General features: G+C 38.5%; 1 protein-coding gene across 1 annotated transcript in view; it reads right to left on the bottom strand.

Annotated features, from left to right (window-relative positions):
• Nedd1 (NEDD1 gamma-tubulin ring complex targeting factor) overlaps positions 1-2412 on the bottom strand; it is a 39257-nt gene extending 36845 nt beyond the window's left edge. Inside the window, exons 1-3 of the mRNA XM_003475877.5 lie at positions 2273-2412; positions 789-955; positions 515-658 (exon numbers count right to left, since the gene is read on the bottom strand). Of these exons, the coding sequence (XP_003475925.2) occupies positions 515-650 (136 nt within the window). The 5' untranslated portion in view covers positions 651-658; positions 789-955; positions 2273-2412. The remainder of the gene's footprint in view (positions 1-514; positions 659-788; positions 956-2272) is intronic.
• Between the last annotated feature and the right edge of the window lie 14592 nt (positions 2413-17004).

The following is a 17004-nucleotide window of genomic DNA, read 5'->3' as shown; positions in this document are numbered from 1 at the left end:
ATTCAATGTATATAATTTCACCGTATCTGTTTAGGAAATGATGTTTTTATTACATACAGAAAGAGAAATACAAACAGAACATCACTAAGATGGGCATGCAGGATAATTCTTTTTAGCTTTGGACATCTTATTTCTCCTTTACTAGTTTCTACATTGGATTTAGAAATACCCAAATGTAGATTCAAAACCTCATTTCAAAACTTTTATACCATGACCCACTATATCCCATTTGGTTCCATAAATAAACTGTTGACAGGACAAGTACTTTATGGTCTGGATCTAGAGAGTAAAATACAATTTTTGTAACAGCACTGTTTTTGAATAAAGTAGGTGGCAATTAAATATTTTTTTAAAAATCAACAGGTAAAATCAATGCGCTATTTTCCAAAATTATTCTTCATCTTATACAGTAGTCACATAAAATATAGTTCTCATCATGTGTCATATGCAAAAACTTCACTGGTACTAGCTTCAATGTCAAATAAAAAGGTACCTCCTTTTAAAAAAAGGATACTATTGCTGCTCCAACACATTGAACTAATTCCATGTGGTGATGTGTGTGGGTTAAATTTATCTATCAGTGTCATAGATGAAGCATCCCATATTTTAATATCATCTCCCGATGAAGCAAATCGGAGGTTTTCCTGCATGGTTGCACCTACAAAAAGTTTACAGAAACGTATCTTAAATACAATTAAGAACAACCAAAAAAAGAAGAAAAAAGCTGAAGCATCCAGCATAAAATAAGTGGCTCTGTCTACCTCTGTCGTATTCCACAGTGTACTTACCCTGGAGTAGCTGGACTGATCGTTCTAAAACTTACACCACATCACGTATTCTTAGTCGATCCTTCTATGAGTTCGCCACACCAATTATAAGAATATCCAACCTCCTTAGCCCGTCTTGTAGTTCAAACACGTAATAGTAAAACGAAGATTTCACAACCCAAGACAGTCTGGAAGACAGAAGGCAAGCAAGCCACTCTAGGCAGATATTTCAAGAGTAACAAGTCGAATAGAAAGATGACAGTTGAAAAAAAAACATGCTCAAAAATACATGGCAGAAAGAAGGGCCTAGAAACACAACTCCCCACAGCATCCTAGCATGGACAGTGCAAGAGTACTACACAGCTATAGTGGTATCACAGACAAGTTTCGCAAGTCATCAACAAAGCATCAGATTTATGTCTAATATACTCTGATTCGGAGGGCAAGTTAATAGCACGATAAATTATAGGAATCTTTCATTCTCGAGACAAACTGTTTAATATGTTAATACAAAGGCTAAAGCATTTAACCCGGAAAACTACTCAAATTTTGCATTATGCTTTTATCAAATAAACGCAGTGCTACTGAAAACCCTAAGGTCACCTGGGCAAACGCAGACATTCAGCGTTTCCACTTGATGACTCAAACAGATGTAACACGTGCCCTCGGGGTTCCCGCCTCCAAAAAGAAACAATGACACTGGAAAGGCAGACCCCTGAGGCCGGTAAACAAACGCAAGCTACTTTCTTCGGTCCGTGGGCTAACTGGTGTAGTGGGCGGGTCACCGAAGTCAAGATTCACAAAACCCGAGTTCCAAAATACCTGCCTCGACTTACGGGACGGCAACTTTGGCAGTCTTGGCACGTTTCCCTCTCTAGACAACCGGCGGGGAGAGTGATCCCCGCCCATCCACCCAACAAAGAGGGGTGACCTGTGTCTCTCAGAAAGGGTGCCCATCCCAAGACAGTTGCCAGGACACCACACCGGGCACAGCACACCGGCTTGGAGTTGGCGGCTTCTGAGACAATGCAACCACCACACCCCGCTGAAACAGAAGTTCTCCAACTTTCCTGCACCAGCAGGCATCCCGCTTTCCGAAGAGCTCTCCAAGGGAGTTACCCCTTAAAATGCACCAAGTGCCTACCCGAGGAATCGTGCTTCAGGTTTACAGAAAAGCAAGACGGACTTTGGGGAAAGATGCAAACTTTCCGGGATCAGCGCACTCCCCAAAGTCGCAGCTAACCACGCCTGGCTGGCCCGGGCCACCTATCGGGCTGCAGCCGAGAGCCGCGGATGAGCGCGACCCCAGGCGCCCGCACTTCCGCGCCCCCGCCCCGCCGCCGCCCGGGTTCAGGGCTGGAGAGGCGCGCGGGACCAGGCCGCCTCCGGCCCCCACTCTGAGGTCACAGGGAGGAGGCTGGGGGGAAGGGGAGGGCTGGGGGGAAGGGGAGGGCTGGGGCACGACCAGCGGTGACCACTTGACCCCAGCGCCCCCATAACCTCACCTTCCGACAGGGTAACAACAGGGGGCCACGGCGCAGACCGCTCCGCCCGGCGCTTCCGGCTCCCGCCTGGACTGTTAAACTTGGGCGGCCGGAAGTCCCGCCCACGTGACGTCACGAGAGGGCGCGGCCGGGAGGCTCCTGGGAGCTGGGCTGGGAGCCGAGAGTTCCCCAGCCGTGGGCGGGGTATGTGGGTCAGACTAGTTCCTTCCACGCCCCCGGGACAGCCTTCCGTGGACTGGGCCAGGAGGCTGCCTGCTGAGTGCCTCCTGTGTGCCACGCGCTGTGTTACACTCTGAGTCTATGTGCAGTGATGTGTTGGGTATGGGGGGGACAGTAGCACAGTGAATGTTCTGGTCCTTGGCCTCTTGGAGCCTGCAGTCCAGTAGAGGAGGCTGGCGTTGATAAAAAATACTTACGTGAAAAGGGGAAACTGTGACAACATGGATGAAAGCCTATAATGGGGAAATTTATGTGGATGTGGGTTTAGGAGGGGATTCTCTAAAGAGAGAGCCGCAAGAGAGGATGATAGCCACATAGAATCTACAAACCAAAAGTTAAATAACTCAGAGCAAGCACCAAGGCTAAGCAATATCCAAAACCATGATCTTTCACATCATGCTTTGGGGTCAGGAACATCAAACACCATCTAGCTGGGAATGCTTCAGGAGAGAATACTTCCCAGGGTGGAAAAGAAGATGCCGAATTGAGTTTTCAAATGTCTGTTTTAATGGACTTTTAAAAACTCTCCTGATGATTTTTGCTAAAAATATTTATGGGGCTCTTTTGCGGCAAAGCGGTGTTCTTTCATCACAAGTACACACAGGTTGCGCTTATGAACTAGGTACATAAATGCCAGTTATTTATGTTCACATTGGTAACTGGTAACTCCAGGTTTTTTTCCAGAGGAAAAATTAAAGTCCTGGTCATGTTCTGGAGATTGATGAGGAGTGGCATAGTAATCAGAGCAAGCAGAAACTATCTTAATTGCAGTCTGTAATTCTTGAGGTTATTAAATCTAGTTTTGGCAGGGCTGGGACACCAAAACTTAAGAAAAGGAGTGGGGTCAGAGACAACTGGGAAAAATAAGGAAAAGAAATGAAAGAGGATTAAAGCTCACAACTGAAATTAACAAGAAAATTGGGACTAGACTACATGAAAGAAGTGTAATATAACAAAATGTAATAATACATATATAAAATATATTTATTGAGCACTTATACTTTGCTAAGCACTGTAAATGGGTGTATAGAGATGTACAATGTATATATGTATGTAACGTACATATATAAAATTTCATTTTTAAAAATACATTATATGTTATTATGTGTTCCTATTTTACACATGATGAAACAAGTTAAATACCTTGCCCAAGACCATACAGTTAATAACTAGCAAAGACAGGAAGTAAGCCCAGAACCAAAGACTGTGAAGCCTGTGGTCCATCCCTTTTCATTTTATGGGTTAAGAGTCAAAAAGTAGCAGAAAGTCCACAGTAATTTCCACTTTCTTCCTTCCTCTGGTGCCACAGCCTTATCAGATATTGCACTGGTCCTGTTACCGCCCAACACTCTTGTTGCGGTAACAACTGTACCTATGAGCGTACAGTTCCCTCAGCCCTGTGAAATATGATGTACAAGCAGTAGCAGCCAAATATTGGGGGAGAACTTGGCAGTACTAGAATTATATAAACATATACAACTTTGCAATTGCAAACATGAAGAAAAGGACTGTTCCTGAAAAATTCCTGAAAGCAGATATTTCACAACAACAAAAGAATACATCCAGAAGCTACATCAATTATAACTATATGTGTGGATAACAATAGATTTTAGAAGTATGTGAAGAAAAATGTCAGAACTAATGGGAGAGAGGGACCATATCTATAATCATCATTGGATATTTTAACAGAATTTTCTTGGTAATTGATGGTTCATTCAGATAAGAACACAATCAGTGAAGATATGGAAGACTTTGGCTTTTGGCTTGAATCAGCATCTTCTACTTATTTATCAAAACAGATACAAAAGGTAAGCAGAAAGAACCTAGCATAAGCCATCAAGGCCTCTTAGAAAACATAAGGTTGTTTCTTAAGCTACATAGATAGGAGTTAAAGATGGCTAATACAATAGACATCAAGGGAATGGGTACTATTTGTGAAGGAACGCCTCACAAATGTTACCACAGCAAAATTTCAACAGTCTGCAACGTTATCCAACATGCGGTTGGCCTTTTAAACAAGGACAAAACTGATGCACGTGTTAAGCACTTTAAGAGTCAAGATAGCTTCCTAAAGTACATCAAAGAAAATGATTAGAGGAAAAAGGAGCCAAAGAGATGCTACCTAAGTTCAGCAGAAGCACCAGCCTGCTGGCTTAGATAAGCACCCTTTGTGAGAACCAACAGGAGGAGCCTGAGTTGCTGGAACCTGTTCCCTGGGGTTTCGTGGCATAAGCTCTGCTATTCAGCACCTAATTAGTGGCTAAGTGTTTCAGACTTTGCTTAAAAGTTTTAAAAGTATCCTGAATTGTAAAGATGCTTTTTTTTTTTGATAATGGGAATCAAACTCAGGACCTTGTACTTGCCAGGCAGGCACTCATGCTGCTGTGCTATATCACCAGCCCAAGATGCTTTTCTTAACTGAATAGGTGTGTGATGCCTTTACCTCAGAGAAATAAATATTTGGAGCAGATTCTCCTTTTCATTCTAACTTGTTAGTTATGTCAGATCTTTACTCTTTAGTGTCTTTCTTGCTAAAAGATGAGAGATATTGTGGAGGTGTATACCCAAATAGTCAAATATTTATGAAATATTTATATTGAGTTGAAGATTCTCTACATCACCATGGGAAAAACATGAATAAAAATAAATGAAAGCCAGTGTTTGGCATTACAGTTAAGTAAATACATTTTTTAAAGCATTCTATCATGAGTTATTTTCTAGTTCTGAATTACTTTGACCATGAAACATGACTTGGAAAATAATCCTACAAAAGCCTTTGACTCTATTTACTGTAATAAAATACTACAGGCTTTGGTTTAAAAATGATATTAAAGGTTTATATATTATCAATGTTCTTAACTGATGTTCATAGCACTCTTTACCCCCAACTGTTATAAGATAAATATTCTTTTAAAATACAGATGGACATTTACAAAGATAAACTATGTGGTAGGCTAATAAATGAGCCTCAATATATTTCAAAGGAATAAAACTTGCAAAGCATATTCTCTGATCTTAACAGTACTGAATATAAATAGAAAACAAAAAAGTATCAAGAAAGCCTTGAAACAGCTGAAAATTAAGCAATTTATAAACAATTCATGGGTCAAAGAAGAAATCAAATCACAAAAATAGAAAATAACAATAGTAAGCAAAATGCAACATAAAAAATTTATGCAAAGAAAAAAAGAGAAAAAGTTATCAAAATGGCTGAAGTAGTGCCTAGAGAGAACTAATGAGTTTAAATTACAACAAAAAGAAAGGACCAATACAATGATCTTTGTTGTCTTTGAAGGATGTAAAAACAAATAGTGAATTAGACACAAAGTAAAGATTATAGTACAGAACAATGAAATTGAAAACAGAGAAACTACAGAGAAAAATCAGTGAAACCAAAAGCCACTCCTTCAAAATGCTAAATAAGTTGATAAACCCCTATCTGGAAGAGAAAACATAAATTATCAGTATCATAATTGAAAAACAGATCATCAGTATAGATTCAAAGATCATTCAAAAAGTTAAAGGAATACTCTAAACAACTGTATGCCAACAAATTTGGTAATTTAAATAAAATAGTCTAGTGCCTTGAAAGACATAAATATTAAAACACAAGAAAACAAGATGACATAAGTAGCAATGTATTAAAGAAATTTAATCCATAATTAAGAAAATCCAACTATAAGATCAGATGGCTTAATTATTGAATTCTTTTAAACACATAAGGAAGAAATAGTTCAATACAAACTTTGTAAGAGAGGAGAAAATATGTTTTAAATTTCAGTTTTTAGTAACAGCATTGCCACACCATCTCAAGCCCTGGGAGAGTTTAAGATCATCACTCCCAGTGGTCAAGGACTCACCCAGCTTCCAGCCACACTAGACTAGGCTTGGGAGTGATTGCGGCCTGACTAGACCCAGCAACAGTCTTCAATCAGGGAGGTGAGGGCACATGAAGTGAGTTCCAGCACATTGGTCCTTGCCCGGGGAGAGCTTTGGACCATCATCCACAGTGGTTAGGTGCCCACCCCACTTCCTGGAACACGGGAGGTCAAGTGGGACTTACTGGACCACACTCAGCAACCTCCATTCACTCCCAGGAGCCACAGGCATAGAAGACGATTTCCAACACATCCAGGGAAAGCCTTGGAACAACACTTGAAACATGGAAATATAGGGAAATGACAACAGGAAAGACCAAAATGCAATCTCAGACCTCTAGCCCATCCCAAGAAAGCCTATAAGCCATGTACATAGAAGAAAATATATGCCATACACCTGAAATACCTCAAATAATAGCAACTGAAATAAAGAAGAAACTCGGTGAAGCTTTAAAGGAATTCAAACTAGAAATAATCTCCCAAGTAAAAGAAGAAATGATAAAAGTAATTAAAGAGATGCTGAACACATCTAAAGAAGACACAGTTAAAAAATTAGAGGAACAAAATAAAAAGAATCCCTGGAAGAACAATACAAGAAACAAACAGAATATATGAAGCAGATTCACAGAGACATACAGGAAATCAAAAGTCCATTGAAAATTGTCAAAACCACCTCAACAAAAATGAAGATAGAATTTGACCTCTAAGACAATATTGCAGCTAGTGAATAGGAAAGGAAAGATCTTTTAAAATTAACAAGGAATCAGGAAATAACAATTCAATAGCTGCAAGATGATGCAAAGAAAAACAATGTAAGCTTGATAGCGATAAATGAAAAAGAAGGGGATAACACAAATGATATCAAGAACTCCAAGTAGCCATAACCAAAATAAAACTACACCCATACATATAATAATCACCATCCCAGAAATCCAACATAGCTGTTAGAGATAAAAGCTGTTAGAGACAAAAGACAGATCACCTAAAAGGAAAAGCTAGAATCACAGCAGACTTCTCAACACAATAAAGTCAAGAAGAGCATGGAGTGAAGTATTTCAGATCCTAAAGGAAAATGATTTCCAACCTAGACTGATGTACCCTGAAAATCTGTCCTTCAAAATGGATGGAGAAATAAGATACTTCCATGACAAAGAACAGCTGAAGAACTTTATGATCACCAAGCCAACCCTGTAAAGAATACTGAAAGACACTTTAGATACACATAGGAAAAAACCACTAGGCAAGACAGACAAACAGAATGGAAGATAAAGATTTAACAACAGAAAGATAACATGTCAACTATAAACCAATATAACAGTTATAACCATTAATGTAAATGGTCTCAATTCACCAATTAAAAGAAACAGACTGGCAGAATGGATCAAAAACAACATCCAACCATATGCTGTCTACAGGAAACCCATTTAACCCAAAAGGAAACTCACCAACTAAAAGTCAAAGGATAGCAAACAATACTTCATGCTACAGGAACTGAAAAAAAAGTGAGAGTAGCTATTCTATTTGCAGACAATGTGAACTTCAAACCAAGAATGATCCTAAGAGATAAAGAAGGTCACTACATACTGGTTAGGGGAAACTTCAAGAGGAAGAGATAACAACCTTAAATATATATGCACCAAATTCCAGAGCACCCAGTTATACAAAGCAAGTATTAATAGAAATGAAAAATCAAATAAGCAATAACACAATTATAACAAGAGACTTTAACACACCATTGACACCAAGGGACAGATCAACCAGACAGAAAACCAGGAAAGAAATAACAGAACTGAATCACACCTGTGAACACCTGTGGACTTGATAGATATATACAGTGTGTTGCATCCAACATCAGAATATACATTATTTTCAGCAGTACATGGGACATTCTCTAAAATAGACCATATACTAGCCCACAGAACATATTTAAATAAATGCAAAAGAATTGAACTGTCCCATGCATGTATTCAGATCATAGTGCCATGAAACTAGAAATTAATCATAAAAGAAACTGCAAAAAAAAACCCCACAAACACATGGAAATTGAATAATACACTCGAGCAACCAGGGAGTCACAGGGGAAATTAAAGAAGAAATTAAACAATACCTACAAGCAAATGAAAATACAAATACAACTTACTGGAATCTGTGGGATGCAATGAAAGCAGTCCTCAGAGGAAAATTTATTGCACTGAGTTCCCACATCAGATAAACAGAACAAATATAAATAAACAACCTGATGCTACACCTCAAACATCTAGAAAAAGAAGGGCAAGTCAAGCCGAAAGCCAAAAGAAGGGAGGAAATTATAAAAATCAGAGCAGAAATTAATGCAATAGAGACTAAGAAAGAAAACAATCCAAAGAATCAATGAATCAAAGACTTGGTTCTTTGAAAGAATAACCAAAATTGATAAGTCAACCTTATTTGCAAAGGAAAGAAAAAGCTCAAATTCATGCAATAAAGAATGAAAAAGGCAAAATCATTACAGACTCTGTGGAAATACAGAAGATCATCAACACCTATTTCAAAAACCTCTACTCTCGTACATCTGATAACACAGAAGAAATGCACAGATTCCTAGAAAAACATGAAGTACCAAAGCTGGGTCAAGAAGATGTAAAATTGCTGAATAACCCAATTTCTATTAATGAAATTGAAAATGTAATTAAGTCCTTACCTACAAAGAAGAGCCTAGGCCCAGATGGATTCACTGCGGAATTCTACAAGAAATACAAAGAAGACTTAATGCTGACACTCTTCAAACTCTTCAATGAAATCTAAAGGGAAACAATTCTTCCTAAGTCATTTCTGGAAGCAATATTACTGTAGTGCAAAAACCTGAAAAAGAACCAACTAAAAAAATAGTTCTACAGGCCAATTTTCCTAATGAACATAGATGCAAAAATTCTCAGTAAAATATTGGCAAACAGGATGAAGCAAATCATCAAAAAGATCATACACCATGACCAAGTGGGATTCATCCCAGGCATGCAGGGATGTTTCAACATACGTAAATCAATAAATGTAATCCACCATATCAATAAAGCCAAAAGTAAGAATCACATAATCACTTCTATAGATAAAGAAAAAGCTTTTGATAAGATCCAACATTCATTCATGATAAGAACCTTACAGAAAATTGGAATAGATGGTCTTCACCTCAATATGATAAAGGCCACCTATTACAAACCAACAGCCAGCATCATATTAAATGAACAAAAACTGAATGCCTATACTTTAAAATCAGGCACAAGACAAGGATGTCCCTTATCACCACTCCTACTCAACATAGTACTGGAAATACTAGCCAGAACATCTAGACAAAAGAGAGAAATAAAAGGGGTAAAGATAAGAAAAGAGGAAGTTAACTTATCATTATTTGCAGATTACATGATACTCTACACAGAAGACTCCCAAAACTCCATTGAAAGTCTCCTAGATATAACAAATAAATTCAGCAATGTAGCTGGATACAAAATCAATACTCAAAAGTCAACAGCATTCCTATACACTAACAACAAATTCACTGAGAGTGAAATAAGAGAAGTCACACCCTTCACACTACTATCCAAAAAAAAAAAAAGAAATACTAAGGAGTTAACCTCATGAAAAAGTAAAGGATCTATACAGGGAAAATTATAATATCCTGAAAAAGAAATCGAAGAGGATCTCAGAAAATGAAAAGACATCCCTTGCTCATGGATAGGAAGAATATATATTGTGAAATTGGCCATTCTCCCAAAACTTTTATACACATTCAATGCAATCCCAATGAAAATACCATCAACATACCTCATAGATCTAGAGAAATCACTCCTAAAATTCATATGGAACCAGAAGAGACCTAAAATAGCAAAGGCAATTCAAAGCAGCAAAGGCAAGGCAGGAGGCATCACAATCCCTGACTTGAAGTTATACTATAAAGCAACTGTAGTAAAATAAACATGGTACTGGAATTTAAAACAGATCTGAAGATCAATGGAATAGATTAGAAGATACAACCACAACTACAAACATACTCAACCACCTTATCTTTGATAAAGGGGCCAAACATGTTCACTAGAAGAATGACAGTCTCTTTAATAAATGGTACTGGAAAAACTGGCTTTTCATATGCCAAAAACTAAAACTAGTCCTATGTCTATCACCATATACTAAACCAAAATCTAAATGGGTCAAAGATCTGAATATTAAAACAGAAAGACTAAATCTGTTGGAAGACAAATTGGGTAAAAACTTTGAAGACATAGGGGTAGGTAGAGAATTCATGAATAGGAATCAAACTGCACAGGAAATACTTCACAGAATCAATAACTGGGACCACGTCTTATTAAAAAGTTTCTGCATGTCAAAAGAAATCTCTAGCATAGTGAAAAGAAAACCCACAAACTGGGAAAAAATCTTAGTGAACTGTCCCTCAGACAAAGGACTTCTGTCTAAAACATATAAAGAATTTAAAAAATCAGATCCCCAAAATTCAAAGACCCAACCCAAAAATGAACATCTGAGATAAATACACAGTTCTCAGATGAAGAAATACAAATTGCAAATAAATACATGAAAAACTGTTCATCATCATTACTCATTAGAGAAATGCAAATTAAAATAACACTGAAATTCCATCTCACTCCAGAAAGAATGGCCAGGATCAAGAAAACTACCAACAGCAAATGCTGGAGAGGCTGTGGGGAAAAAGGAATGCTCCTGAACTGTTGGTGAGAGTGTAGACTGGTATAGACCTCCATTGTGGAGGTCAGTCTGGAGCTTTCTCAGAAAACTGGGATTGGAAGCCCCATTTGACTCAGCTATTCCACTCCTAGGCATATTCCCAGAAGAAAAGCATCATACCACAGTGATATTATGTGCACCCATGTTTATAGCAGCATAATTTGTAATAGCCAGATCTTGGAAACAACTTAAGTGTCCAACAACCGAGGAATGGATAAAAAAAGTTGTGGTATTTTTATACAATGGAGTACTACCCAGCTATTAAGAATGATCACATTGAGAAATTTATAAATAAATGAGTGCAACTTGAGACCATACTCATAAATGAAATAAATCAAACTCACATGTATAAATACCATATAGTCTTTCTAGTGTAAGAAATGGTAAGTGTACATAAAAGTTTACAGTAATCATGATTCCCCATTGCATTGCTTTGAAGCCTTATAATGTTTCCATTCATTAGTTGGAATGGTTTTATCCTGGGTTGTTTGATTTTATTATCTGTGATAATATGAACAGCTATTTTGAAGAAAACAAGACATTATAATAGCCAGTGATGATTTAATATCATCTTGTTTTGAAGTCCTATCATATTTTTGTTCTTCCATTTCCATTGGTTCTATCATGTTGTATCTTATTGGATTTTACTATGTGTGGTAGTATAAACAAATTTTTTATGGACAATGAGATAATATAGTAACCATTGTTCATTTTCTGTTATTTGGTTCTGAATGCCCTGTAGTACTTTTATTCTGTTTAATGGTTTTATACTATTTTGTTATGTTTGATACTATTTTGTATATTCAATTATTTCAAGGAAAGAGACATTATGGTAGCTACTGTTATATCGGGTTGTCTTGGGTTGAAATACTGTGCTGCTTAAATTGTTCTGTTCTGATCTGCTTTGTTATGTCCTCTTTTGTTTTAGTCTCTGTAAAATAAAAACATTTTTAAAAAAGAACAGCATTGCTCTGATACTCAACCTAAACAGATATTACAAAAAATAAGTATACATTTGATTTTTAATAATATGAGAACTATACATTTATAGTTATGCAAATTGAATCCACAAAAGACTGCATAACACAACCAAGTAAGATTTATTTCAAAAATACAAATTTGTTTTAGCCTTCAAAAATCAGTGAATATAATTCAATATATAAATGAGAAAATCTACATAATTGTATCAATCGATGAAGCACAAACACTGAAAAAAATCTATCCATGATTAAAATCTCCCGGCAAACTAGGCTAAAGAAGACAAGAAACACCGTCAGCCAACCCAAGAACAGTTACAGATTAGATCGTAAGTGTCCATACAATCCGTGTGTTATAGGCCTGGTCCTCAGCTGAGGGGACTGCTGGGAATGATGGAAACTTTGGGAGCCAGAGGCTGATTGGAGGAAGCAGCTCACTGGGCAGGGAACCCGGAAGGGGATAACTTGCTTCCCAGCTGACATGATGGGAAGAGCTTTGCTTCACCACACATTCCCTCCAGGATGTTCTCCCTCACCACAGGCCCAAAGCAAGGAGAACAGGGGATTAAGGGTGAAACTTCAGAAGCTGTAAGCTCAAAAGTCTTTCCTCTTTTTAGATTATTTATCTCAGGAATTTTGTCACAGCAACAGAAAGCTTCCTTGCACAGGTAAAAAAGCCCACAGATAAAAGGTGAGTGGCCAAATACTGAATGTTTGTCTTCTAAGACTGAGAATTTCACAAAGATTCCCACTCTTACTACAAAGTCTTAGGCAATGCAGTAAGACCAGCAGCAGGAGGAGAAGGAAGTAGAGGAAGAAGCAGAGGAGGAGGAAGAAGAGATAGAATGGAAAGGGAGAAGTAAAGCTCTTCTTGCACACTGTGTGCTGGAAAAATCACAAAGAATTCAGGGGGGAAAGCTCCTATAGTGAATGAACTTAGCAAAGCATGTACAAGGTCAACATACAAAAATAGAACAGTATTTCTATATACTAGCAATGAAGAATGGAAAAAGTGAAATTAAAAAGTATGCCTCCGTTTCCAACAGCATTCAAAATCATAAAATATTTACATATAACTTTGATAAAATCAGTGCATTTGAAAACTATAAAGCATGAGTAAGGGCTGGGGATACAGCTCAGTGGCACAGTGGTTGCCTGGCAATCATGAGGTCATGGGTTTGACTTCCATTAGCACTAACTAACTAATTAACTGAATAAATAAATAAAACATGAATAAGAGAATTTAAAGACCAAATAAATGAAGAGCTATTTCATACCCACGTATCCTTGAAGATTCAATACTCTTACAATGTCCATCTCTTCCAGATTAATCTGTATATTCAATTTAATTTTCCTCAAATTCCAGAAGGGGTGTGTGTGTGTGTGTGTGTGTGTGTGTGTGTGTGTTTGCGTGTATTTGTGGCTAGTGCAACATGACAAGCTACTTCAAAACTTCCTAGTGGAATGTGAATATCCTAACCAAAACATTTTTTAATAGATGATAAAGCTAGAGAACCCATAGCTCATACCAATCTAGATTTGACACAGAATAACCCATAGTGACTGAAAGCAAGGAATCACTTCCTTGGTGGAGGGAGGAATGGACCACAAAGGAGACAAAGAAACAATTGGTAGCAATGTCAATGTTATTGTTATGGAATTTTCAATACATCTGCCAAAATTTGTAGAAGGGTATATTTTAAATGATGCAGCTCTTTGTATATTATGTAGCAGTACATTTTACATTTTTATAAAAGTCTCAGATGGCTGTGAGCTGTAATGCAATATAAAATGCTTGCCTGATGTATGCAAGGCCCTAGATTTTTTTTTTTTTTTTTTTTTTTTTTGTACCAGGGATCAAACTCAAACTTTGCACTTTCCAAGCAGATACACTGCTGAGCTAAATCCCCGGCCAAGGCCCTGGATTTGATCATCCACAGCACCAGAAAATATTCTCAGACTAAGAGTTCCTGATTATTAGGACATAAAAGAATGACAAATTAGGACTTATAAAAGAATGACAAATTCAGTTCTTAAAAAGAATCACCAAAGTACATCATTGTCATATTTTAGACCATTGGCTTGAAAGAAAAGATTTTAAACATTTTCAAAAATAAAGTGTAGAGAAGATGCTAATAAACAAGTTTCAAGAAAAATGGTTCTCATGTTATTAACAGTAACACTGAAATTTACAAAGCAATGAAACAATGCTCCTATGTCTCCAAACAAGAATGATTACGCCTTAGAATTATCTGGCCATCATATCACTCAAGGGTCAGGAAGAAAATCATCTGAAAGGTGTGAAGTCTCAACATTACTTCGCATCATATTGGGAGTCTCCCGGGGGAGGTAATTCATCTAAGCAAAAGAGGAAGCCAAAAGAGAGAAAGAGGCATGCAACCTGTGACAGGTGAGGTAATCACCCAGGATGCTGGTGAAAGAAAACTCCAGAACGACACGTGAAGGTCCTAAAGAATAACCAGTCTTTCACTGCTGGTAAACTACAGTGGGCGCTGGATCTCCAAAAGGAACTTTTTCCTGTCTTGAAAAAGTTCACATCACACCACAATAACAAATGCTAGTGCACAAAGTGTTATGATGTTGGTCAAATGCTGAGGAGTTGGGGTGGAGGAAGGAATCACTACTGCCTGAGGACCTAGGATGATTTCAAAAGGAGGCAACATGACATAGACTCAGTCTGCAGGGATACATTCCAAGACCCCAGTGGGTGTTGGAAACCACAATTAGTGTCAAATTCCTGTGTATCTTGTGTTTTTCCTATAGATACATACCTATGGCAAAGTTTGGATTATAAATTAAGCACTATAAGAGGCAACTAAGAGTAATAATAAAATAGAACAATTATAACAACATTATTTAGCTATGTGACTGTGATCTCTCTCAAAATATTGTATTTCACACACCCTTTGTCTGATGATGGGAGATGATACTTAAAGATAGAACTTTGAGGATAGTTTCTCTTCAGTATATTCAAACTGACAGTATCAGTACTCTTGGGCTCTGGGTCCATCATCAAGTAAAATACATTGTAGTACAATGTTGCAATATTCAATTTGGTAACCAAGAAGCTACTCAGTAACTCACAAGTGAGTAGCATATACAATGTGGATACGCTGGGCAATGGGATGATTTATGCTCATGCTACCCAGAATAATGTATAACTTAGTAAATGGTCATTTCCAGAATTTTTCCATATATTTTTAGGTCACAGATGATCATAGGTAGCTGAAATAGTAGAAAGTGAAAATATGAATAAAAGAGTCTACTGTGAAGGTTTTGGGATCACATTGGGCAAACATCTGCATCTATTTCCTCTTCTCAGCTGGTCTTTCCAAAAGCTTCCATCAAGCACCACTTAGGGAGCACGCTGCTCTGCCTGGCTTTTCCTCGCACACTCCCCCTTGGACATTTCCTGCGGCTTCCCCTGGCATGTCATTCAGGTTTGCGCTCAGGGATCACCTCTGGGAAGATGCTTTCGCATGGACTACTGTGTCTAAAATACCTCCCACACTCCACCCCACTCTCCCTTTCTCTCTCTCTCAGTACCCTGCTTTCTATCTTCAGAACACGTATCTCCTGGTATTTCACAGGAACTCCATTGTTCTTTGGTTCCTTTGGTTTCTCCAGTCGAATGAAAGTGCCCTGAGAACAGGTAGTGTGTCCTGTTTATTTTCCATGACATTCCCAGTGCTTTGACTAGTGTGTGCCAGGCAGTGGCTACTCACTACCCACTTGATGAAGGAGCAAATGAATAAACAGTAGATGTCTCCTGTGCTCATCTCTCACTTGAGTGCTGGCCCAGACACCCAGCTGCCTTCATTTCCTCTGGGCCAAAACAGCCCACTTGTGGCCACTCACAGCATCCGTAGGTCCTCGTAGCATCTCTAGGTGCAAATCAGATGGATTGCAGATCAGTTCTGAATGTTTCCTTTCCTTCTCACAAACATCCATGTGGACGACCCAGCAACCTCATTAATCTTACTGCCATTTACCTCCCCAGCCGTCTGCCCCCTCCCCCCACCACCATTCTTACCTCATTTGGATCATTCTCCACTTGAAACAGTGTCATCCTAACTCTCTTGCCAGGCTTCAGGATGAAAACTTCCTCTAGATTCCTCTTCATAAGCTGTGCATCGGACACATGGCACGTGACCAGTTTTCTTAAAACCCGCACCTTCAGAGTGAAGTCCAAATCCTTCTGCAGGGCTGCTAGGCTTTTAACCGCCTCCTCGTGCAGGACACACTTAGCACCCCACACCACCACCACACTGTCCAGCCTTGCCTTTCCCGCTGCCTCTACTTACATCTCACACCTGGCTCTGCCCAGGTGGACGGAGCAGCAAGAATCTGAGAACCTTCCCTCCCTGCTGCGTGTGGCCACAGCATCAGAGGCCTGCTGCCATGGACTGTAGGTCATGTGTCCACTCCTTGACCTCCTGTACTGGACTTTAAACTCCAGAAACATAGTCCCTTTTTATAGTGTTTATGAAAAATAAATCTTTGCATCCCCATGTCTGAGCGTGATGCCTGACACAAAAGACATATTTAATGAATGTCTGATGAATGAAGGAATATATGCATGAATCTGTTTTTTTATGTGTTTCTTCTTTTTAGAATATGCTTTTAGAATTTACCAATAAAGTGGAAAATGCAACCCCAGTGGGGAGTCTGAAAACGTGCGGACTGGTTAAGAGCTAATTGACATATTCCAGGCAAGATGAAGAGAGGCTGGACTAAGTCAGAAGCAATGGGAATGGAGCTAAGGAATTAGAAGCAAGAGACCTTTGTTTCAAAAACAAAAGATATTTTATGAGCAAATGAAATTGATTGAGCACTGCGAGTTTTCAGAAGGATGGCTCTACTGTTTTAAATTTAGACAAAGGGCTCGGAAGCCAGACATACCCCG

This window comes from Cavia porcellus, unplaced genomic scaffold (genome assembly GCF_034190915.1).
Source record: "Cavia porcellus strain 051 isolate PalLab524CR breed Dunkin Hartley unplaced genomic scaffold, mCavPor4.1 scaffold_8, whole genome shotgun sequence".
In the NCBI taxonomy this organism is placed as follows: Eukaryota; Metazoa; Chordata; class Mammalia; order Rodentia; family Caviidae; genus Cavia; species Cavia porcellus.
The sequence above is the reverse complement of the archived record's forward strand: the minus strand, read 5'-3'. Positions and strand labels throughout refer to the sequence as shown.